General features: G+C 50.2%; 1 protein-coding gene across 1 annotated transcript in view; it reads right to left on the minus strand.

The window, feature by feature from the left end:
* LOC119972636 (serine incorporator 1-like) overlaps nt 1-25,439 on the minus strand; it is a 131,995-nt gene that overhangs the window by 67,144 nt on the left and 39,412 nt on the right. Inside the window, exon 5 of the mRNA XM_038809665.1 lies at nt 4,148-4,285. Coding sequence (XP_038665593.1) covers nt 4,148-4,285 — 138 coding nt within the window. The remainder of the gene's footprint in view (nt 1-4,147; nt 4,286-25,439) is intronic.

Raw genomic sequence — 25,439 nt, forward strand, 5'->3', positions numbered from 1 at the left:
AAGTTTGTCGGCAACCCATATTGTTACAAATTTGTTCCGCTCTTGGAAGGTCACTCGGGCAGTGGAGTAACAGCATTGATCCCCGCCCTGCCTGGGGACCCCCTATACATTTGGTCAGCCAAGCTCGGGTAGTGGAGCAACGGCACTGATCACCGCCCTACCCGGGGATCCCACCCATTCTTGTCCTGCCGAGGATCATACGCACCACCCCATTCGACTACTTGGCTTTGAAACTCTTCTTCTGTTCTTTTCTAGTCCTGTGGTTTAAAGAATGCACTTTGCCACAACTTTTGCCCTTTCCGGCAACCCTTCGGTTGCTATCCCCAACCTACTATTTACATGTCAGAATCACTTGGTTGGAAAAACAAGTTTGCAGAGGACAGAGAAATTGTCCGCTCACTCAGCCCATCGACCACAGGCTGCAAGAGTGTTCTCACTGTGACCCAGAATTCTTTCGGATGTCTTGTCTCTGCAAATGGTTGTTTAAAAAAAAATGAGGGAGTAACATATGGTGACGATTCTAATGGGACATTGACGATAAGGAGAAACAGATAGATATACAAGGTATTAAACAAGATGATAACAGACACTATGCTTGTTCCTCTTGGAAGATACAAAGATACTCAACGATGAAGGAAAACCGGAACAAGTTGAAGACGGCCCTGAGGATCGGCATCATGATCGTCGCTGGAACAGTCCAGTTGCATGCATTACCTACCTCCACCTCCCTCACCACACAGGCCCCGAACATGACTATCCAACATAACAGCCCCAGCCCGGACACTACACCCCACATAGACCCAGCCACCGATACCCCCACATGGTGTGAGAACCTCAATCAAGTGATATTCCCTGTCATACACAATGGAAGCCTTACTAGTAATAAACATATTGTACAGTGTTATCCAGACAATGAGATTGTGAAAATGGAGATGGACAGCCTCCCCCCCCCCCCCCCCCCCCCCCCCCCCCCCCAGTATGTACATTCAGAGCCCCTTTCCTCGGACTCCAGCAAACCAAACATTCTTTCTAAACCTTTTCTTTAATAAATTCCGCGGTTGCTGTTTTTGTGAATAAAGTTTAGTTTTTTTGTAAGTGTCAGTGATAGGAAGAAATGCGATGCTGCTTTTGAAAATATTTTTTTTGTATTGTAACATAGGTTTTTGGATTGTAAATAGCAGCATGAATGTAGGCTAGGAAGAGGCAGTTAGAGGTCCCCCTTTTAGTGAATGTTAAGTGGCCCCCTCGAGATTTTTAGACATATGATGTTTAGGGAAATTAGGAAAATGTTTTTGGACCCATAGGAACGAGTAGAGTAGAACCTAACCTTGGTTAAGGGTACCCGGCATCCCAAGAAAACAAAGAAGACCCAGTATTGTGATCCTTCAAGCTTCGCATTGTGGATCAAGAGGACGGAGTGTAGCCATCTGGGATGGTCACTTCCAACTAAGCACAGAGCAACTCGCAAAGACTGATGGGTAAAATGGACAAGTCAAGAGTCAGGCAGGTTCTGAGCCTGAAATGCATATTTGTCAGAAAAGTCCAGACGGTATCGAAACCCCATCCTATTAGCATGTTAATCAGGCCGATTAGCAGGTGATGGTCCATCTCCCCCAACACAAAGGGCTGGTGCTCCAGCTACCGGGACAGTCCCAGACATTTCGGCGCCACTCCCTGTCCAAGGGAAACACAAACAACGGAGTCAATGACCGCTTGAGATACGCCCAGTCATCCAGATCCCCGCCCACTTATTGGCTAAGGAATCGAACGGAGTGATCAGGGATCACCCAATTAGTAAGGCCCAAATCAAAGGACCACCCAAAAGAGTGCGAAAGCCCCCCAAGTATAAAGGAAGAGTTCGCCACATGCTCGCTTCTCCTTTGGCCTTGGTACCCCGGTAACAGCCATCGCCAATCGCAGCAACACCAGAAGCAAGTTCGAGTTCAACGCCCACCACCAGACGGATGAGCCCAGCTGAGCAGCAGTTACTCCTTCAAACCCAAGAGATCCAGAATTGAACAGCGGCCACTGTTTGCTGACCTAAACTGGGTGCCCGAAGTTAAGTACAGGTTGTCTTAGTAATAGGAGTAGTTACCTAGTAGTGTATGTTGCATGATTGATTGTATGTAAATAAAGTACCCTTGACCTTGAACTAACTAACTGGTGTTTGGCTCTTTGATCGATAGCCGGTTGAAACTTGTGGTGGTATCATTCGATACCTAGCGACTCCAAGCATTCGGACATAGACAATATAGAAAGAAGGCAAATTCACTGATTGCCCTAATTGGAACAGAGCCAGAGTAAAGAGCATAGTAAAGAGAATTCGGCAACAAGTCCTGCCTGCCGCCCCTCAATTCCCCGTTCCGTCATCCCCTCCACTAATCCACTGGCTGACACCTCACACCCTCCCCACATCTGGGGCGGGATTCTCCCCTACCCGGCGGGGCGGGGGGTCCCGGCGTAGCGGAGTGGCGCCAACCACTCCGGCGTCGTGCCTCCCCAAAGGTGCGGAATTCTCCGCACCTTTGGGGGCCAAGCTCTCACATTGAGGGGCTAGGCCTGCGCCGGAGCGGTTGGCACCACGCCGACTGTCGGCAAAACCGGCCCCAGCGGCCTTTGACACCCGCCACCCGGCACCTAAAGGCCTTCGCCGGTTCGCGCATGTGTCGGTGCGTCAGCTGCTGCTGACGTCACCACCGGCGTATGCGCGCTGGGGGATTCTCTTCCGCGTCCGCCATGGTGTAGGCCGTGGCGGCGGCAGAAGGGAAAGAGTGCCCCCACGGCACTGGCCCGCCCGCCGATCGGTGGGCCCCTATCGTGGGCCTGGCCACCGTGGGGTGCCCCGGGATCCGATTGCCCCGCGCCCCCCCCCATAATCCCGGGGGCCCGCTCGCGCCGCTGATTCCACCGCCACCAGAGGTGGTTCAAACCTCGGCAGCGGGAGAGACCTCCCAGCGGCGGGACTTTGGCCCATCGCGGGCTGGAGAATCGCCGCAGGGGGCTCGCCCCTCGGTTCGGCACGTTTCCCACCCCTGCCAATTCCCGGGTAGCGGAGAATTTCTGCCCCGGCGGGGGCGGGATTTTTGGCGGCCCCGGGCGATTCTCCGACCCAGCTGGGGGTCGGAGAATTTCGCCCCTGATCTTCAAGCTTGCTCTTCAGAACTGCCTGGCACCACGAGCACAACCACTTCATGTTGAGGTGCAATGCCCACACATGCCACCTTCTAGAGACCTCCCCCCGATCCATGAAGCATGTGGCGCACAGTGCCCTCTCTTTTTCCCGCTGGAGAAGATAGCCTATAATAAGAGGGAAAAGGCAAGGACGGGAGGGGGGGGGGGGGGGGGGGGGGGGCGCTGGGTCCCAGAGATCCGAGTCCTTAACCTTCATGAGGAACAGGCCCATGGAAAACACAGGGTTGTTCGAGGAGAGAGCAGTCACAGACAGCGAGGTTGGCCTGCGTCAGCGAGGTGAGATTCCACTGCCCCTTCATCCAGATGACCTGTCTCAAGTGAGTTGTTGATGACCCACAAAATGATCCTTCCCTCTCACTGACCACATGTCCATTGTCTTGCAGAATTACCATCTGCTGAGGCTGGGCCATCTGGAGTAGTGCCTCCCCTCCACCCCCCCCACTGACCCCCCCCCCCCCCCCCCCCCCCCCCCCAATAGAACACCTTGGAGGAGAGTTCCGAGGAGAACGCCAGCGATGCATCACAGCTGTCACCCGCACCTCTACCATTGCAGAGACACACACCTTGGTGGGTGGCATTAGTGGGCAGGCCTTGGGGGCACTATCTGGTAAAACAACAGCCAATGTGCACTCACATGGTCCTGTAAACAGCAATGTGGTAAATGACTTGTTCAGTTATGTTATGATGTTGCTGACTGAAGAATAATTATATGCCAGAATATCAGGGAACTCTCGATATTCTGCTGAGATTTGTACCAATCATTGAGAATTTACACCAGTGGAAATCAATAAAATAATTTTGTTATCGAAAGCCATGGGTTGTTTGTGTTGCATGACATTCATTTACGAAAATGGAACGGAGCTGTTTATGATTGATTATGAGTTACAAAAATGTCATTTATCTTAATGAAACTTCACCAACCCACAGCAAGTAAATGGCAAATAATGGCACATACCAAAGTACCAACACCGTGATCCACCTTCTTCCGATCTTTTCAGCCAGGATTCATTCCAGGAATTACCAAAGTCGACCAGCAATACCAGTTCAGTAAGGATAAAACAAAAGGCACCAGCTGAACCAATTCCAAATGACACTAAAAAGAGGAAATGTTATTTAATGTTAACATCTCTCAACTGCAGGCGTTAAGCAATATTTATGCATAGTGATTAATCTTTAACTATGTTTCACAGTCATTTTTATTTCTTGAATTTGCAAATTACTTCAATAATTTATTCATGAGTTGGAGTTTAGAATTTTCAATTCTACCGAGATTTTACCTCAGTGATGCTTAAACCAGACTAGATAGAGGACACACAAAGGATCACTTTCACAAAGAGGAAGCAACATGGTAAAGCACACTGAGTGTGCACGTCTTCCTGGCTCTTTGAATAGCAATGCCACCAAAAGTTGACATGATGCAAAGCTGGCATCACTGCCACCAAGATAGCGGGAAACTGTTATGAATAGTGGCATATGCTCACATTGGTTAAGAATGGATCAGAACACTTTTCTGTCTTGAAGGTGATGGGATTGATGTTGGAAGCCTACATGTCATCAAAAATGCCCTGCACTTTGGAGGAAATGCACCTTGAAACAACAGACGTTGGTCCTGGCAGTAACACTCATGCCCCGAGAAAGAATACTTTTACAAATCAAAGCAGTCACAGCAAAGACTTGAAGGCAGCATTGTTCTTTTTGTGATTGAAGGGTTAGAGAAGATAAAGAAAAAGATGGTACCAAAGAAAAAATGCTGGAAAATCTCAGCAGGTCTGGCAGCATCTGTAGGGAGAGAAAAGAGCAAATGTTTCGAGTCCAGATAACCCTTTGTCATAGCTTTGACAAGTGCTGTCATTTTCAAACGTCTGCTCCAGCCACTACCCTCTCTTAACCTCGCACAGCTCACCACATGTTAAATGCCATAAAGGATTCCCTCAGCAGCCTTCGTTAAAGGGTTTGAGAACTTTTCGCAGGTTAGTTGCTGGATTGTTTCTTCTGACTGCTGGTGCAATTGTACTCATTTTGGGGGCTTTCTGAAGTTTGCATAAAGATTCAGGGAATGGTTTGACTAGTGCTGAAGTATTTTCCTATTGACTTAAAAGCTCATGCTGTATCGATTTGCTTCCAGAAGCGATTGGTCTGAAAGATCTTTCATAGAGAAATAAATCATGTTTCTCTTGGAACTGGGCAGGGAAAATGGTTAGGAGAGAGGAAAAGGGAAAGGGTTCTTGGTAGGAGGATGTACCTTTGGGGAACAATTTCCCTGGCTGAAATTCAATGAGGTCCTCCAGCACAGGATTACGTCTTTGCTTCATTATGGAGATTGTCACTGAAGTCTGCCAACTGCTGTAGCCACAAGATTGTGCAGGGTAAGGAGCCACGTTGCCTGTAGCTGTGATGATGACTGAGGCTCTTTACTTTTACGCATTTGCCTCTTTCCAGCTTGCTGTTGGGAGGTCGCAGTTTGTAGTACATTTCTGCAAAAATGAGGTCAAACTGAGGCTTTCTATGCAGAAAGACATGGTTTCATCTTATTCACTTTGCCAGAGAGATGTGTTATTGATCTGTTAATTATATTGTTAAGATACACAAGTGAAGGGCATTGTTTAATTGAGTTCTTGTTCTGAGTCTGTTCCTGGCCAGGGTGGCCATCAATATCCAGGCAGTGGTGTCTTCCGGTGGTGACATGTAAGTAGAGGTCACACGTTAGCTGGCCCCTGCTAGAGTCTTTGTTTTTTCGATCTTTATGTCCAGTCCCAGGGGTACTTTTTGGATGAGCTGGTGTGGCAGGTCATACGCAATCGGTAGAATGTCGAAGTTCCATGAAAGGTCACTGAAAGATGGTGGCGTGCGAAAGTCCACCGGTGTGTTTGCTGTGAATCTAGCAGGAGGAAAGATGGCGAGGGCTGGTTTGTCAGGTGGGGCCGATCCCATCACGGTGGAGACTCTGACCGAGGTGTTGTCAGGAGAGTTTGAAAGGCTGTTCACCAAGCATTTAGAGGTGCTTCGGAAAGAGATGACGGCTTCAATCAAAGAATGGGTGGACAAGGCGCTCGCCCCAATAAAGACTGCATTCATGAAAACGTCGGTCAAGTTGCGGGAGCAAGGAGAGAAGTTGAAAGGGGTGGAGCATAACGCAGCATAGAGGCCAGTTCACCTCGATGGGTGAGGAACTGTGGAGGGTGGCGGAGGTCAATAAGGGCTAAGAGCCAAGGTGGAGGACCTGGAGAACAGGTCGAGCAGACAAAACTTAAGGATCGTCGGTTTGACCTTGGGGGTGGAGGGCCCCAGGCAGACCAAGTATTTTACGAACATGTTCGCCAGGTAGATGGGGGAGGGGGAAGAGCCCTCCCTCTATGAGCTGGACAGGGCCCATTGGTTGCTTCGGCCGAAGCCGAGAACAAAATGAGCCACCAAGGGCAGTCTTAGTCTGCTTCCACAGTTACCACGTGAAGGAGAAGGTTTGAGCTGGGCGAAGCAGAAGTGGGACATGAAGTGGGAAGGCGTTGGTATACATATATACCAAGATCTGACGGTGGAGTTGGCGAGAAGGCGGGTGGCCTTCGTTCGGGTGAAGTAGGCATTGTACAGCAGTGGGGTGAAGTTCGGAAGGGTCCACCCTGCAAAGCTGAGAGCGACTCACAACTCTAAGGACTTATTTTGAGATGGGGAAGGAGAGGGGCCGCGGTCATTGAAGCCCGTTTGAGCAGGTTTCGATAGACCTGGGAAGTGTGAATGGTGGGAGGAGGTGATTGATACTGGGAGAGGTGTTTGCAAGAGGAAGTGGATGGGGGAATCTGGAAGTGGGGGTGGGGACAGTCGACGGTAACAAATGGATGGGGTGGGTCTGGCTGGTGGGCAGGGCCTGGGGTAATGGTGGGTAGGAGGAGAAGGGGGCTGAGACCAACTCCCCCCACACCGGTTAGGGATAGGAGGAGCAGGAGGGTGGGGGGGGGGGGGGGGCGAGACCCCCTTCCCCCCGGTCAGAATGGTGACATGCAACGCAAGGGGGTTATGGGGAGCGGTGAAGAGAGCAAGAGTTGTTGTGCATTTGAAAAGTTTAAAGGCCGATATGGTGATGCTACAAGAGACCCATCTGAGGGTGAAGGGTCAGATGATGTTGGGTGAGCCAGGGTCTTTCATTCGAGGTTTGATAGTGAGGCTCGGAGGGTGGTGATTTTGGTGGGCAACGGGTGAGATTTCAGATGGAGGCAATGGTGGCGGATTAGGGGGGGCAGGTACGTGATTGTAGTGGGTGCATTGGTGGAGAGGTTGGTGGCGTTGGTAAGCATATATATGCCCCCAATTGGGATGATGCGGGGTTTGAGAGAGAATGCTGGCTGCAATCCTGGATTTGGATACCCATGAGCTGATTTTTGGGGGCGGCGTGGATTGGAATGCAGTGCTGGAGCCAAGGGTGGAAAGGTCCCAGCCAAGCCTTCTCAGCTTCATCCAACATCAGGCACTCTAATCACCTCCCCCCCCCCCTGAAAACACCCTCATCTTTCACTCACTTACGCTGTCGGGGTGGCGGAGGGCGAAGGTGTTTGCCGGGCTTATGTGGGAGATGGGGGGACGGGCTTGACTTGTGGAGATTGTTGCACCTGAAGGGGGGGGGGGGGGGGGGCACCAGCGAAGGTGTTGGCCAGACTTATGAGGGAAATAGGGGAGAGGAGTGTTGACCTGTGGAGATATTTACACCCAAGGGATCGTGAGTATTCATTTTTTTCCCCCTCGGTACACAAGGGGCTGGTTTCTCCGCACCCCAGTGCCGTAATTGCAGGTGGCCCAGACCTACTGGGGCCAGTGCCAGAGGCCTGCTCCGCCATTCTCTGCCCCTGACCAGCCGATGTCCCGATGGCGTGAATCTAATGTGATCCAGCTGGTCAGGATACTCGCATGGCGGCTGCGAACTCAGTCCACGGCCGTCCTGGTCAGGGGCGGGCCGATCGCAGGGCGGGGAGCCTTATAGGCGGCCGGGAAATGTTTGCACGGGCGGACAGGATCGGCCTATCGGGGGGTTTATTTTTAAGGTCCAGCTTCGCAGTCCGAGTCCGCCATGGAGCACGGCGCGGCTCCCAACCCGAAAAGGTGCTAGATCTATGCTGGGTCCCTGCTAGCCCCCTGTAGGGCGAGGAATTTGTGGTCCTTACATGCCAGTTTTCCAGCGTGGGGCTATAGTCCCAATAACGGAGAATCCAACCCAAGGTGTTCTTGAGGATCGACTTTTCTGTGGTGAAGAAGGCACTGATAGCAGGAGTTAAGAGGGCAAAGTATTCAGCAGTTGCGAATTGGATCATTCTCCACAGTGGGCGGACGTGGTATTGAGAAGGGGGTGGCCCAGAAGCCGAGGTGGAGGATGGATGTGGGACTGTTGGTGGACCGAAGTTTCTGTGTTGAGATAGAGAAGGTGATTGAGGAGTATGTGGATTTCAATTGTGCGGGGGAAGTCTTGGCAGTGGTTTGGGAGGCCCTGAAGGCACTGCTGAGGGGGGAGGTGATTTTGTTTAAGGCTAATGTGGATAGGGAGGAGAGAGAGAGGAACGCCAACGGTTGTTAGAAGAGATTTGAGGTGGATGGGAGGTATGCGGGGGACTGGATCCAGGGCTCCTGGCAAAGAAGGAGGAGTCGCAGACGAGGTTTGACTGGCTGTTCATGGGGAAGGTGGTGCATCATTTGAGAAGGGCGGGGGGGGGGGGGGGGGGGGGGTGTCTATGAGTATGCAGAAAATGCAGGTCTTATGATAGCAGTTCAGGTTTGTAGGTAGGCGTAGAGAGGGAGATAGTTCTGGTTGGGATAGGGAAATTGGTGATGGCTCCAGAGCGGATTAATAAGGTGTTCGAGGAATTTTATAGGGACTTGTACAAGTCGGAGCTACCAGAGGACGAGCGGAAGATAAGGGAGTTTTTGCGGGGGGTTAGAGTGCTTGATGTTGTGAAGCGAAGAAAGCAAAGCTGGAGGAATCAGTGGGAGTAGAGGAAGTAAAGGCAGCAATCAGGAAGATGCAGGCAGGGAAGGTGGCGGAGCCGAATGGGTTCCCCATTGAATTTTGCAAGAAATGTAAGGACAAGTTGGTGCCGTTTTCGGTGGAAATATTTGAGGATGTGACAGTCAGGGGGGGTCTTGCTGAAAACGATGGAGCAGGCCTCCATCTCATTGCTGTTTAAGGATAAGGCCCCGGTGGAGTGTGGGTCGCACAGGCCCATATCTCTGCTGAATGTGGACGCCAAGATAATGGCAAAGGTGCTGATGTTAAGATTGGTGATGTGCCTTCCAAGGGTGATTGGGGAGGATCAGAGAGGGTTTGTTAAGGACAGACAGTTGTGTTTGAATTTGAGGAGGCTGCTGAATGTGGTGCTTTCTCTGGCAGTGGGATGGGAGTTGGAGGTGGCGGGAGCGTTAGATCCGGAAAAGGCGTTTGACTGGGTGGAGTGGAGTTAAGTGATTACGGTGTTGGAGAAATTTTGGATTGGGCCGAAGTTTGTGGCATGAGTGCAGTCGCTGTACAAGGAGCTGATGGTGAGCGTGTGCATGAATGAGATGAATTCAGGTTATTCAGGTCATTGAACCTGGGAACGAGGCAGGGGTGCACATGTCTTCCCTTCTGTTTGCATTGGCTATAGAACCTTGTCCGTTGCCCTCAGGAGCTTGGAGTTGTGGAATGGGATAGGGAAGGGGTGGAACATAGGGTGGCCTTGTTTTTATACATTTTGGAGGTTTGCTTTAAAGATTTGAGATGTTTTCAGGGTTAAAGCTGAATTTGGTGAAAAGTGAGTATTCTGTGGTTTCTTGTGCAGGGGCGGGGGCTGGTGGGGGGGGGGGGGGGGGGGCGGGTGTGGGAGGAGAACTGCCATTCCGTCTGGCAGCATCTAACTTTAGATATCTGGGGGCGAAGGTGGCCCGGGACTGGACAGGTCTTCGGAAGTTGAATTTCTCTAGCTTGGTGGGGAGGGTGAATGTAGATTTGTTGAGGTGAGATAATCTTCTCTGTTGCTGGTGGGCTGGGTACAGGCAGTGAAGATGAACATTTTACTGATTTTTGTTTCTGTTTCAGTCTTTTTGCCCAAGGTGTTTTAGTAAGGGAGTGGATAGGCTGATCTCTTTGTTTGTATGGGCAGGTAAGATGGCCAGGATAAGGAAGGCGGCATGGCAGAGGGGATGGTAGGCTGAGCTGGGCCTCCCAAATCTGATTTACTATTATTGGGCGGCAAATGCAGACAAGGTTTAGGGATGGAAGCGGGCTCATGTAGGGGGGTGGGGTTGCGGGTGCTGGCAACAGCGCCGCTCCCGATGGTCCCAAGGAAGTACGCGGTGAGTCCGGTAGTGGTAGCCACGTTGAAGATTTGGAGGCAATTTCTGCAGCATTTCAGGTTGGGAGCAGGGTCGGGGGGGATGCTGATCAGGGGAAATCACGGATTTGAGCCGGGGAGGATGGATGCGAGGTTCCGGGGATAGGAGAAGAAGGGGATTAGGGAGATGAAGGATTTGTTTATTTGTTTCTGGGAGGGCGGTTTGTGAGCTTGGAGGAGCTGAATGAGAAGTTTGGGCTGGTGCGGGGGTGGGGAGGGGCAGAGGGGGTTAAGAGATTCCAGTACATGTAGGTGCGGGACTTTGCAAGGCAGGTCTATCCGACCTTCTCGATAGTGCCTGCCTCCTCGTCACTGGAGACTGTTCTGCCAGCAGGAGGTTTGGAGGGGGGGGTGGTTAGGGGGAAAGATTTTCCAGTACATGTAGATGCGGGACTATGGGAGGAAGGTCGATCTGACCTGTTCTGTCAGCGGGAGATTTGGGATTTGGGGGGGGGGGGGGGGGGGGGGGGGGCTATCTCACTGATCTATGGGAGAATTTTGGAGGAGGTTGAGGGGTCCATGGAGGGGGTTAATATGAAGTGGGAGGAAGAGCTGGGGGTATTGCTGGAGGAGGGAATGTCGTGTGAGGTGCTACAGAGTGTGAATGCCTTGACTTTGTTTGCAAGGCTGGGGCTGATACAGCTGAAGGTGGTGTACAGAGCACTCCTGACAAAGTTAAGGATGAGCCAGCAGTTTGAGTGGGTGGAGGACATAGAACATAGAACAGTACAGCACAGAACAGGCCCTTCGGCCCTCAATGTTGTGCCGAGCCATGATCACCCCACTCAAACCCACGTATCCACCCTATACCCATAACCCAACAACCCCCCCCCTTAACCTTACTTTTATTAGGACACTACGGGCAATTTAGCATGGCCAATCCACCTAACCCGCCCATCTTTGGACTGTGGGAGGAAACCGGAGCACCCGGAGGAAACCCACGCACACAGGGGGAGGACGTGCAGACTCCACACAGACAGTGACCCAGCCGGGAATCGAACCTGGGACCCTGGAGCTGTGAAGCATTTATGCTAACCACCATGCTACCCTGCTGCCTCATTTGTGAGCGATGTGGGAATGGGCCCTGCGAAGCATGTTCATATGTTTGGTCCTGCCCGAAGCTGGAAAGGTGCTGGAGGGTGTTTTCAGCACTATTTCAGTTTGATGCTGATGTGGAGCCTGGTCCCCTGGAAACTATATTCGGGGTGTCAGACCGCTGGAGTTGCAGACAAGTGCGAGAAGAGATGTTTGAGCCTTGGCCTCACTCATTGCTCACAGGCAGGACTTGTTGGGGTGGAGGTCAGCTTCTCCACCCTGTGCCTCGGTGTGGCGGGGGACCTTCTGGAGTTCTTAGTCCTGGAGAAGGTGAAATTTGCTCTAAGGGGAGGGGTGAGTGAAGGGTTCCACAAGAGTTGGGGCTTGTTCACTCTGCATTTTAGAGAGTTGGTTACCGTTAACTGTTTGGGGGTGGGGTAGTGGAGAGAGATATGGGTGGATGTGAGGTTTAATGTGTTGGCTGGGTTTGTTATTGTTGTAAAATGTAAAAAAAGTGTTGAAAAGTTGGGAAAATATACTTTTAAAAAAACAAGTCCACCTATCTACCCTTCGTCTGTGGCTACATTAGCACCCAGATATCTGTGGAAAGGGAGCATGCTGTGTCCACTGGAAAACTGGAGGCGTTCCGCAACCTGTAGGCACCACACCACAGGGGCTGCAGTGTTTCATCAGTCCCCACAATGCCATTTGTTTAAATTTTTTAAGTTTCCTTCAAAGTTTTGTCTTTTGTTACAGAAGTACAAACCAAGAAATAAGGAGGGCTTATGAGAAAGGCACAATGGTAATCATGGGTGATTTTAATATTTTGTATTGACTGGACTAATCAAATTTGCAAGGGTAGTCTCAAGGGAGATTCCATAGAGAACACAAGAGACTGTTTCTTTGAGCAATATGCTTTGGAGGCAACCAGGGAGTAGGCTATTTTAGATTTAGTATTATGTAACAAAGGAGATGCCACGCCGATTGGGCCTTGGGTTGATGGGTCCGATGCCGTCGTGCGCGCTGTCCCCGGGTTCGGGTTAAAAAAAAGAAAAAAAAGGAATGAGGACCCGGTGAAAGGTAACTGGGCCCTGTGCATGTATGATGTTGTTGCTGAAATAAAGGACTTTTAGGAAGCTTGTTGGACTCCCCTGGCTTTACCACATTGACAACGATGATGAATTGAAGCTGTTGGCGTGCTGCTTATTCGGCTGAGCTACCACCCCGGAATTTCTTTTTGCGTGTGGACCACGGTACAGAGTTTTATTTGTTGTTTTTTTTTTCTTTCGGAGCCTGTAATGTCATAGAGAGCGAGCGCCAGGTCGGGATTTTCCTGACGGCTTTTGAAGCGTGTCCGTTGGGAGTGATCTGGAGTCTGACGTGCCCCGCAGTACCGGATGCAGTATCTTCTGAGCGACTTCTCGTATTGGTCGCGTAGCGTTTCGTCCGTTGTTGTTTCGTGATGCCGGCAGAGTGGTCCACTAGGGAGTCCGTTCTCAAGTTGGTCGCCGCCCTTTTGGAACGTCATTCTGGTCGTGAGTGCGGAGTTGTGTTTGGAAGACTGTTCTGCGGCAGCTTGGACTGTGCGATTTGCAACAGTGATGTTGTGCCCGTGAGCTGACAGTTATTGTACGACTGCAGGTTTTGTGCTGAGAGACTCTGTTGATGGTGAATTGACTGGGCATTCCATATGTGACTTCCGGTTCTGTGGCAGCTTGCACGGAGCGCTGCGTTTGTTTTTATTTGCGCTGTGTGTTTATTTGATTGTGTAGAGGTACATGTAAGAATGTCGGGGCGACATCTCCCTGGGCATTTTGGTAGGTGCTTTATTTTTAGTTGAATTTAGAGTGCCCAATTGTTTTTTAAAATTAAGGGCCGTTTGGGAATTACGGGATGCTGAAATGGACGTTGTCCGATGTTTCCCCCCCTCCCCACCTGCTCCCTCTGTGGCTGGAAGACATGCCACGCCGATCAGGCCTTGGGTTGATGGGTCCGATGCCGTAGTGCGCGCCGTCCCCGGGTTCGGATTTTTAAAAAAGAAAGTAAAAGGAATGAGGACCCGGTGAAAGGTAACCGAGCCCTGTGCATGTATGATGCTGTTGCTGAAATAAAGGACTTTTAGGAAGCTCTTGGACTCCCCTGGCTTTATCACAGGAGGGTTGGTAAATAGTCTTGTCGTTAAGGAACCCTCTTGGAAGGAGTGATCACAGATGCTAGAATTTCAAATTCAGATTGAGCGAGAGAAGACAGAGTGTCATACTAGAGTAATTATGCAGGCCTGAGGAAAGAGTTGGCCGAAGTAGACTAGACACAAATAATTCAAGGTAGGACAGTTGAGGAACAATGGCGGATGTTCGGGGAGATAATAAATACCACTCAATTAAAGTATTTTCCTGAGAGGAAGAGGAATTGTAAAAGGGAGAAAAATGTTCCATGGCTAAACAAGCAAGTCAAGGAAGATAATGGCAAAAACTAGGGCATATCATACTGCAAAAGCGAGTGGTAAGCTGGAGGACTGGGAGAAAACTTTAAGGTTCAGCAAAAGGCTACTAAAAATAAAATCAAAAGAGCGAAGATGAACTACGAAAAGGAGCTACCAACAAACAAACACTGATACCAAAAGCGTCTATAAGTATATAAAGAGGAAGAGAATAGCTAAAGTAAATGTTGGTCCTTTAGAGGACGATACTGTTACGTTCCAGTGCTTTGCAATGATCAAATCAGTGCATCAGAGAACGTCTCGTTCGTGACCAGTTAAAGATTTATTAAATTGCAATAATGTGGGAAGGAAGATGCTACAAAACTATGAACTGTTAATAACTAGAATATGAGCGCTAACACAAAACATGACTATCATTGATGACTTCTAACCCCAGAGTCCGAGGCTGCAGTGTCACGTGATACATCGCTACTGCCACCTGCTGGTTGGAGGTCTGACATGTTAACATACAGAATTGCTTATGCATATTCTTACATCTCCTTTCCTTTAGAGTTTATCAAAATTGACATACATCATTTAAATTAATTATCATACAGATGATATGCATAACAATTCCAATTTCAGCGTCCATTACCGATTCAGTCTGTCCGGCTTCTTTTGTTGTCTGGTAGACCTTCTAAGCTGTTGTTGATTCACTGAATCTGGTTGGCATTCGAGTGGTTCTGAAGATGTTTCTGGTGAAATTACCTTACAGTGTGCATCTTCAGATTGTTCACTTTTGTTTTGTTCAGGCTGTGTTGATTTGGTTAGACAGAAACTGTCACATACATCATCTGCTGGCAATGAAGTAACAGATTGCTGAATCTTTAACAAAGCTCTCCCGTTCCTTCTGAGTACTTGTCCATGTTGTGTGATGACTGTATACGACTTTGGACCTATCTTTTGCAAGACTTTCCACATTTCGACCATCCTTGCTGTATCCTTACTTTTGTTCTAAAGGTTGTAGATACCTGGTTGACCTGTCATAATAGCTCTTCTGCTTCTTCTTTTGAGACTTCAGTTGATTTGCTATTTTACCCCTGGGTGGCTGTTTCAAAAGGTATGGCAACGGTGCGCTTATCTTCCTATTCATCAATCGCTGAGACGGCGATAAACCATTGCTCAACGGTGATGCTCGATAACTGGGCAATGCCAGATAAGGATCATCCTGGCTGTCCATCAATTTTTTTTAGTAACTGTTTCACAATTTGTATACTTTTTTCTGCCTTTCCATTTGACTGCGGATATAAAGGACTGGATTGATATGTTGAAATTGTCGTTCTGCGCAAATTCCCTCCATTCCTGACAACTGAAACATGGACCATTGTCACTCATGATACCCTGTGGAATGCCATTTGGGCAGCACGGTAGCACAAGTGGATAGCACTGTGGCTTCACAGCGCCAGGGTCCCAGGTTCAATTCCCCGCTGGGTCACTGTCTGTGCGGAGTCTGCACGTTCTCATCTTGTCTGCGTGGGTTTCCTCCGGGTGCTCCTGTTTCCTGCCACAGTCCAAAAACGTGCAGGTTAGGTGGATTGGCCATGCTAAATTGCCCTTAGTGACCAGAAATGTGAGCAGAGGTTATTGGGTTACGGGGATAGGGTGGAAGTGAGGGCTTAAGTGGGTTCGGTGCAGACTCGATGGGCCGAATGGCCTCCTTCTGCACTATATGTATGACGAGCAAAGATAGCCTTAGTATGCGTGATGACACACCAGGATGATGAGCTGGATAACTGTGTCACTTAGGAAAGTTGCAAAAGTAGTGTATGACTAAGAAATATTCCTTTATCGAGATAAAACAAGTCTAGCCCTACTTTCTGCCATAGAAGTGTCACTATGTCACCCATCTCCATTGATTCCATCATTTGTCCATTTTGGAATTTTTTTATTGTTGATCCCTGACCAATATATCGTGTCTCGTGCTCTTCTTTTACACTTTCCAATTCCGAGGTGGCCCTCATGAATTTTTTGTAAAATTTCAGCTTGCAGAGACTGTGGTATTACTATTTTTTGTTGCCGTCATAGGAATCCATTGGCTACACTTAGTCTGCTCGAATACTATGGTACTTTGAGCATGACCCTTTTGGCCATCCCTCGTTAATATTCTTGACCATCATCTGCAGAATTTCATCCTTTTTGTTTTCTTCAATTATTAGCTTTGATTAATCATCAGACACTGAAAGCGTCTGTTATCAGATTGACATGCACTTGCACACCTTTGAAAATATGGCTTTCTTCCAGCACAGCTGTAGGTCTTGATAGTGCATCTGCAACTACGATGTGCTTGCCCAAAGTGTAAATGAAATCAAAATCATGCCGCTGGAGCTTCATCATCATTCTCTGGATACGCGGTGACATCTCACTTAAACTTTTTCTAACAATAGCTACTAATGGTCTGTGATCTGTTTCTACCAAGAAAGTCGGTAGGCCATACACATAGCCATGAAACTTTTCTAAGCCTAGTGCAAGACATTCCTTCTTAATTTTAGCATATCGACACTCAGAATAGGTAATCGACCTAGATGCATAGGCAACTAGCTTCCAATCTTCTGCATCTTCCTGTTGTAACAACACTGCACCTAACCCATCTTTCGACGCATCAGTCGAGATTTTTGTTTTCTTGGCCAAGTCAAAAAGTGTTAGCACTGGAGCTGTTGTCAAAGCTGTCTTCAGAGTAAGCCATCCTTGCTCATGCTTATTTGACAATTCAAAGGTATTAGCCTTTTTTATAACTTCTCTCAGACATGTTGCCTTGGCGGACAAATTTGGCATAAATTTGCCTATAAAGTTGATCATTCCTAATAGCCTCAGAACTTCTTTCTTGTCTGATGGTCGTGACATATTCAGTATTACCTGCATCTTCACTTGATCTGGTTGTATGCCTTGAACAGACAACTTGCCCCCCTCCCCCCCTCAGAAACACATTTCTTTAACTCCAAATTGACACTTGGCCTTGTTCAACCTGAGCCCATACTTCTTAATACTGCGTAGTACTTTGATGAATCTGTCGTTGTGTTCTTCCTTCATAGAATTCCATACTATAATATCAGCAACATACACACAAACTCCTTGAATACCTTCCACAATGTGCTCCATTGCCCTGTGAAAGATTTCAGATGCGGATATTAACTAAAACAGCATTCGAAGAAAACAGTAGGACCCAAATAGAGTGTTAAATGTACAAAGCTTCGTACTCTCCTCATCCAATTTGCATTACGAAAAAACGCTGCGATACATCCAGTTTACTGAAGCATTTCGCACCTGACATTTTGCTCGTAATTTCTTCACGTTTTGGTATTGGATAGTGTTCTCACTTAATGTTGGCATTGAGGATCCATGCAGATTCTTAAATCATTATTGCGCTTCTTCACGCATTGAATTTACCCAATCTGTTGGTTCTTCAACTTTCTTAATCACCCCCAGATTCATCATTCTATCAAGTTCAGCTTTCAGCCGATCCTTTAATAGTGCTGGTATTCTCATGGAACATGAATTACGGGTTGAATTCGAAAAGTAAATGGCAAGACATCGAAACCTTGAAAGATTTCTGGAAATGCTTGTACTATTGAATGCATCGACACACTGTGTGCAGTCAAAACACAGTCAGCGCTGTATACTCTTTTGACTAATTCAAGTGTTTCACAAGTTTCCACACCCAGTAACGATTCACAATCAGTGGCTACAATTGAAAATTTCATTTTATGGATTCTATCTTTGACTTGAACTTCAAGCTCACACACGCCTAGAGTATTAATTCATTGACCATTGTAATATTTTTAAAATACTGGTCTGTTCAAAATATTGGTTTTAATTCTCATCGCTTCAATATCCGAGATACTGATAAGATTGGTTCACGCTCCTGTGATGAGTTTGACACTTATCAACATTTGAGTGATTAGTAAAGAATCTGTCCAGTTATCTTTATTTATAACCAAAACTTGGGCCTGTCTTCATTAGAGACAACGTTGATGAAGAGCGCATCTTCTAAATTAATTTCGTCAACAGCATTTATAGATGTTTGCACTTCGATTTTCTTGCAAGAAAAACACTACTTAGCAAAGTGGTTTTTGCCTTCATACTTCACACAAATTTTCCCAAAGGTGGGACTTGCCTTTGCAAATGCCTATTTCCGCACCACTTACACAAATTGGTGCATCTGGCAATCGCTTAAAATGGCCGCCATTGAGACACATTTTCCTTTAAGGTGTGTCACAGCACCTATGGCGTAAGCTTCATTCACGATTTTCGTGCCTCACCTTCTGATGTTTAACGTGTTGATTTGCTGTGCAGCTAACTCACTAGCATGGCAAGATGGAGCTCGTTCTTGCTCAAAAGACATTCACACATTTTTATCATTTTTTATGCCAAATGCAATTTGATCCCTGATCATTGACGACCGTCATGGGCATTACGGTAGCACAGTGGTTAGCACTGTTGCATCACAGCACCAGGGTCACAGGTTCAATTCCCAGCTTGGGTCGCTGTCTGTGCAGAGTCTGCATGTTCTCCCTGTGTCTGCGTGGGTTTCCTCTAGATGCTCCGGTTTCCTCCCACAAGTCCCAAAAGACATGCTGATAGAAGAATTGGACATTCTGAATTCCCCCTGTATATCTGAACAGGCGCTGGAATGTGGTGACTAGGGGCTTTTCACAGTAATTTCACTGCAGTGTTAATTTAAGCCTACTTGTGACAAAAATAAAGATTATTATTATTGTTAATGTGGTAAAATTACAAGTCAGAGCCTTTCATTTTAAATCTGAGAAAGCTGTCGAACAACTTGCCTGCCTGATATATGTGCGTGTTCTAAAAATGTCCTTTAAAAGTTTCGTTCTTCTTCGGACTTTTTAACAACGGCATTTAAGTTTTCTCTATCTGCCTCTCTTTCAAATCCAAACTTGTTAAAGGTTTTGATCACCTGTGGACCTGCTACAGTGAGCTGTCTTTCATTCATCAGGCTGTGCCTGTAAACCTAGAGCCACTACGTGTAGGGTAAACTTCTGTTTAAAAGCATGCCAATTTGCATCTATGTTACGAGTGACATGAAGACTTCTATGGTGTTTTCAAACTATTCATCTTTTTCTTCTGTGACCAGTTGAGCATTGAGATGTGTTCTTTTGATGCTCTTCGTTTGTTTGTAGATTTTCTTGCAGTACTTTTTCGTATTTCTTCACTTTAGATCTTCAATTCGTATATCATCACTTCTGGTACCATGTTACATTCTAGTGCGTTCCAATGATTGAGTCAGTGCACCACTTTAGTTCATGACTAGTTAAACATTTATTAAATTACAATCACGTGGGCAGGAAAACAATACTAATACTACTAAACTATGAACTGTTGATAACTAATATGAGAGCCAACACAAAACACGACTATCCACACTGACTTCTAACCCCAGACCCCTCAAGACTGCATTGTCACGTGGTGCATCTCTACTGCCGCCTGCTTGTTGGAGGTCTGACATTTTTTTTTTTTTTAAATAATTTTTATTGAAGAGATTTTTTACATGAAAATACTACCCCCCTAACCATAGACTATTACACAATATTCCCTCTTAACAGATATCCCCCCCCCCGCCCCGACCCCCCGCGCGCGCTGTCCCTCCCCCCCCCTCCCCCCCAAAAAAAACAAACAAAGCAACAATTAACATCAAACATGAACTGCGAACAAATTTGTCCGCATTACAACCTTAAATAACCCCCCACCCCCGTTGTTGCCACCCCCGTTGTTGCCACCCCCCCCCCCTCCCCGGGTTGCTGCTGCTGCGACCTCTGCACCCTATCTTTGAGCCAAAAAGTCGAGGAAAGGCTGCCACCGCCTGAAGAACCCTTGTACCGACCCTCTCAGGGCGAATTTGACCCTTTCCAACTGGATAAAGCTTGCCATGTCATTAATCCAAGTTTCCACGCTTGGAGGCCTCGCGTCCTTCCACTGTATCAGTATCCTTCTTCATGCAACTAGGGACGCAAAGGCCAGTATTCCGGCCTCTCTCGCCTCCTGTACCCCCGGCTCCACCCCAACCCCAAAGATCGCTAGTCCCCATCCTGGTTTGACCCTGGATCCCACCACCCTCGACACCGTCCTTGCCACCCCCTTCCAGAACTCCTCCAGTGCCGGACATGCCCAAAACATATGGACATGGTTCGCTGGACTTCCCGAACACCTGACACATCTGTCCTCACCCCCAAAGAACCGACTCATCCTTGTCCCCGTCATATGGGCTCTATGTAGCACCTTAAATTGAATGAGGCTAAGCCTCGCACACGAGGAGGAAGAATTAACCCTCTCCAGGGCATCAGCCCATGTCCCATCCTCTATCTGCTCTCCCAGCTCCCCCTCCCACTTGGCTTTCAACTCCTCTACTGATGCCTCCTCAGCCTCCTGCATTACTTTGTATATGTCCGATATCCTCCCCCCTCCGACCCAGACCCCCGAGAGCACCCTATCGCTCGCCCCCCTGCTGGGGAGCAAGGGGAACCCTTCCACCTGGCGGCTAGCAAATGCCTTCACCTGCAAATGTCGAAACACGTTTCCCGGGGGGAGCCCGAATTTCTCCTCCAGCTCTCTCAGGCTCGCAAACCTCCCATCTACAAACAGATCCTTCAGCTGCCTGATGCCCACCCTGTGCCAGCTCTGAAATCCCCCGTCCATGTTCCCCGGGATGAATCTATGGTTCCCTCTTAACGGTGCCTCCATCAGACCTCCCACTTCCCCCCTGTGTCGCCTCCACTGCCCCCAGATCTTGAGGGTGGCCGCCACCACCGGGCTCGTGGTGTACCTCGTGGGAGGGAGCGGCCATGGCGCCGTTACTAGGGCCCCCAGGCTTATGTTGCCACAGGACGCCCTCTCCATTCGTTTCCAAGCTGCCCCCTCCCCTTCCATCATCCACTTGCGCACCATCGACACATTAGCCGCCCAGTAATACCCCGAAAGGTTGGGTAATGCCAGCCCTCCACTCTCCCTACTCCGCTCCAAGAAGACCCTCCTCACCCTTGGGGTGCCGTGCGCCCACACGTAGCTCATGATGCTGCTCGTCACCTTTTTGAAGAAGGCCCTAGGGAGGAAGATGGGCAAGCACTGAAATAAAAACAAAAACCTTGGGAGGACCGTCATTTTAACGGACTGCACTCTGCCCGCCAGCGACAGCGGCACCATGTCCCACCTTTTAAATTCCTCCTCCATCTGTTCCACTAGCCTAGAGAAGTTAAACTTGTGGAGAGTCCCCCAGTTCCTTGCCACCTGCACCCCTAAATATCTAAAACTCTTTCCTGCTCTCTTCAATGGGAGTCTCCCGATTCCCTCTTCCTGGTCCCCTGGGTGTATCACAAATACCTCACTCTTACCCAGGTTTAGCTTGTACCCCGAAAAGTCCCCGAATTCTGCTAGCAGTTCCATCACCTCCGGCATTCCCCCTTCTGGGTCTGCCACGTATAGCAGCAGGTCGTCCGCGTATAGCGATACCCGGTGCTCCTCCCCACCCCTTGTCAGCCCTCTCCACCCCCCTGAGCCCCTCAGTGCCATCGCCAACGGTTCAATTGCCAGTGCAAAGAGCAGGGGGGACAAGGGGCACCCCTGTCTGGTCCCCCGGTGGAGCCCAAAATACTCCGATCTCCTACCATTCGTCACTACACTTGCCGTCGGGGCCGAATATAGCAGCTTCACCCATTTAATAAATCCCTCCCCAAATCCAAACCGCTCCAGCGTCTCCCACAGGTACTTCCACTCCACCCTATCGAATGCTTTCTCCGCGTCCAATGCCACCACTATCTCCGCCTCCCCCTCCACTGCCGGCATCATGATGACGTTTAGCAGTCTCCGCACGTTCGTATTAAGCTGCCGCCCTTTCACAAAACCCGTCTGGTCCTCGTGTATCACCCCTGGCACACAATCCTCTATCCTGGTAGCCAGGATCTTTGCCAGCAGCTTGGCGTCCACATTCAGGAGCGAGATAGGCCTATATGACCCACACTGCACGGGGTCCTTATCCCGCTTCAAGATCAGAGAGATCAGTGCCTGCGACATTGTCGGGGGCAGAGCCCCCCCCCTCCCATGCCTCGTTGAAGGCTCGCACCAGCACAGGGCCCACCAGATCCGCATATTTTTTGTAAAATTCCACCGGGAACCCGTCTGGCCCCGGCGCCTTCCCCGACTGCATATGCCCAATCCCCTTGACTAGCTCCTCTAGCCCCTCTACCAGCTCCTCTTGGACCTTGGGGAACCTCAGTTTGTTCAAGAAGCCCTCCATCCCCCCTCCCCTCGTCGACGGCTCTGACCGATACAGCTCCTTATAGAAGTCTCTGAAAACCCCATTTACTTCTGGCCCCTTCTGCACTATGTTCCCACCCCTCTCCCTTACTCCCCCAATTTCTCTAGCCGCATCCCGCTTGCGGAGCTGATGCGCCAGCATCCTACTCGCCTTCTCCCCATACTCATAAACCGCGCCCTGCTCCACTGTGTCTCCGCCTTTCTGGTGGTCAACAGGTCAAACTTAGCCTGCAAACTACGCCGTTCCCCCAGCAGCCCCTCCTCTGGTGCCTCCGCATATTTCCTATCCACGTCCAGAAGCTCCCCCACCAGCCTCTCCCTCTCCTGTCTCTCCCTCCTTTCCCTATGTGCCCGTATGGAGATCAGCTCCCCCCGGATCACCGCCTTCAGGGCCTCCCATACCATCCCCACCTGCACCTCCCCCGTGTCATTAATGTCCAGATATCTCTCAATGCTCTTCCGGACCCTCTTACACACCTCCTCATCCGCCAGCAACCCCACATCCAGACGCCACAGCGGACGCTGGTCTCGCACCTCTCCCATTTCCAAATCTACCCAGTGTGGCGCGTGGTCTGAGACCGCTATGGCCGAGTACTCCACTTCCCGTACTTTCGGGATCAGTCCCCTGCTTAATACAAAAAAGTCAATTCTAGAATAGACTCTGTGGACATGGGAGAAAAAGGAATACTCCCTCGCCCTCGGCCTCCCAAACCTCCAGGGGTCCACCCCTCCCATCTGCTCCATAAACCCCTTTAACACTTCTGCCGCTGCCGGCCTCCTACTCGTCCTTGAACTCGATCTGTCCAACACGGGGTCTAGCACTGTGTTGAAGTCCCCCCCCATGATCAGGCCCCCTGCCTCCAGGTCCGGAATGAGGCCCAGTCGGCGCCTCATGAAGCCAGCGTCGTCCCAGTTCGGGGCATACACGTTAACCATCACCACTTTCTCCCCCTGCAGCCTACCCTTCACCATGACATATCTACCCTCTTTATCCGCCACCACCTCCGCCGCCACGAACGACACCCTCTTCCCTACCAGGATCGCCACCCCTCGGTTCTTTACGTCCAGTCCTGAGTGGAACACTTGTCCCACCCACCCCCTTCTCAGGCGGACCTGGTCCGCCACCTTCAAATGGGTCTCTTGTAGCATTGCTACATCCGCCTTCAGCCCCTTCAAATGCGAGATTACTCTCGTTCTCTTGACCGGCCCATTCAGCCCCCTCACATTCCAAGTGATCAGCCGGGTCGAAGGGCAGCCCGTCCCTTTCCCCCGCCGACTAGCCATATCCTGTCACCTGCTCGCCCCGAGTCAGCCCTCCCTTTCTGACCCGCTCCCCATAGCGATGGCGCCCCCCCCCCCTCCCCCCCCAACCCCTCCAGTCCTCAACTTCTCCTCCCTGGCCTTTTCAGCAGCAACCCGGTGCCCCCCCCCTTCCCCCCCCCACCCCCCTCCCCCCCCTCCCCCCCCAGGCTAGGACCCTTCCTAGCCGCGACGCACCCTCCATAGTACTTCCGTGAGTCAGCTGGTTTACGCTGACCCGGCTGCCCCTGCCACACTCCGGCTCCTCCCGGCATGGGGGACGTCCCCCCCCCTTACCCCCCCTCCTTGACCCCGCTCCAGCGCGGGAAAGGGAGCCATTGCTGACCACGCCCCTTACTCCCACCCCCCTCCCTCCTCTGCCCCGTGCGCGGGAAACCAGAGGAAAGCCCGCGCTTTCGCCCTGCCCCTCCCCGCCCCTCCATCTTCAGTTCCACCCCCGTCCCCGATCTCCCACCGATAAATACAAAACAACCAAAAACCCCACAAGAAACACATACCCCCGGCACTCCCCCCCCACCCCGCCCTCCCACCATAACATTATAAATAACAGGAAAAAGAGAGAAAAAACTGGTATAGAGAACAAAAAGGGTCCAAAATACGGCCAAGTGAAAATCCAACCAACAGAAAGCCACGTGTCCAGCTTAAAGTACCAGAGCGGCAACGACCGCCAAGTATCCCCTGGTTCTAGTTCGAGTCCAGCTTTTCTTCCTGGACAAAGGCCCACGCCTCCTCCGGGGACTCGAAATAGTGGTGCTGGTCCTTGTAGGTCACCCACAAGCGCGCTGGCTGCAGCATCCCGAATCTAATTCTCTTGGCATGCAGCACCGCCTTCGTCCGGTTGAACCGGGCCCGCCGCTTTGCCACCTCCGCACTCCAGTCCTGAAAGATCCTCACCGTCGAGTTCTCCCATTTGCTGCTCCTCTCTCTCTTGGCCCACCTCAGCACCCTCTCCCGGTCACTGAATCGCTGGAACCGAACCAGCACCGCCCTCGGGGGTTCGTTTGCTCTTGGCTTCCTGGCCATTACTCTGTAGGCCTCCTCCAATTCCAGGGGCGAAGGGACGGCCCCTGCCCCCATCAGTGAGCCCAGCATTTCTGCCACATACCCCTGGAGGTCCGACCCCTCCAGCCCTTCTGCCAGGCCCAGGATCCTCAGGTTTTTCCGCCTCATGCGGGTATCCATCTCCTCCAATCGGGTTTGCCATCTCAGGTGGAGTGCCTCGTGCACCTCCACCTTTCCCACGAGGACCGTGGCCTCCTCCTCCCTCACAGTCATCTCCTGGTGCAGCTCCCGAATTGACGCCTCTTGGGTCGCCTGTGCCCCCATCAGCCTGGTGGTCGTCGCGTTCATCGACTCCAGCAGCTCCACTTTCAGCTCCGTGAAGAAGCGCAGGAGAGCGGCCTGCTGCTCCTCCGCCCATTTCCTCCAGTCCTCGGGTGCGCCGCCGGCCGCCATTTTGGATGTCTTCCCCCTTTTTTCGGGGAGCTGCTGCCGCTTTTTTTCCTGCCCCACTTCGGGTGACGACCATAAATTTGACGGGGTTCTCCTCTGGGAACCTTCCCCCACCGGGAATTGCCGTTCCAGCGCCGTTAGGGGCCCTCCAATCGGCCCGAAAACACCTTCCTAACAGGAGCAGCCAAACGTGCGACTTAGCTGGTCATAGCCGCAACCGGAAGTCAGGTCTGACATGTTAACATACAGAATTGCTTATGCATATCATTACAGATACTGGTGAGGTAAGAATGGGAAACACAGATGGCAGAGGCACTGAACCAATATTTTGCCTATGTCTTCATGGCAGA

This window comes from Scyliorhinus canicula, chromosome 10, assembly GCF_902713615.1.
Source record: "Scyliorhinus canicula chromosome 10, sScyCan1.1, whole genome shotgun sequence".
Taxonomy (NCBI): domain Eukaryota; kingdom Metazoa; phylum Chordata; class Chondrichthyes; order Carcharhiniformes; family Scyliorhinidae; genus Scyliorhinus; species Scyliorhinus canicula.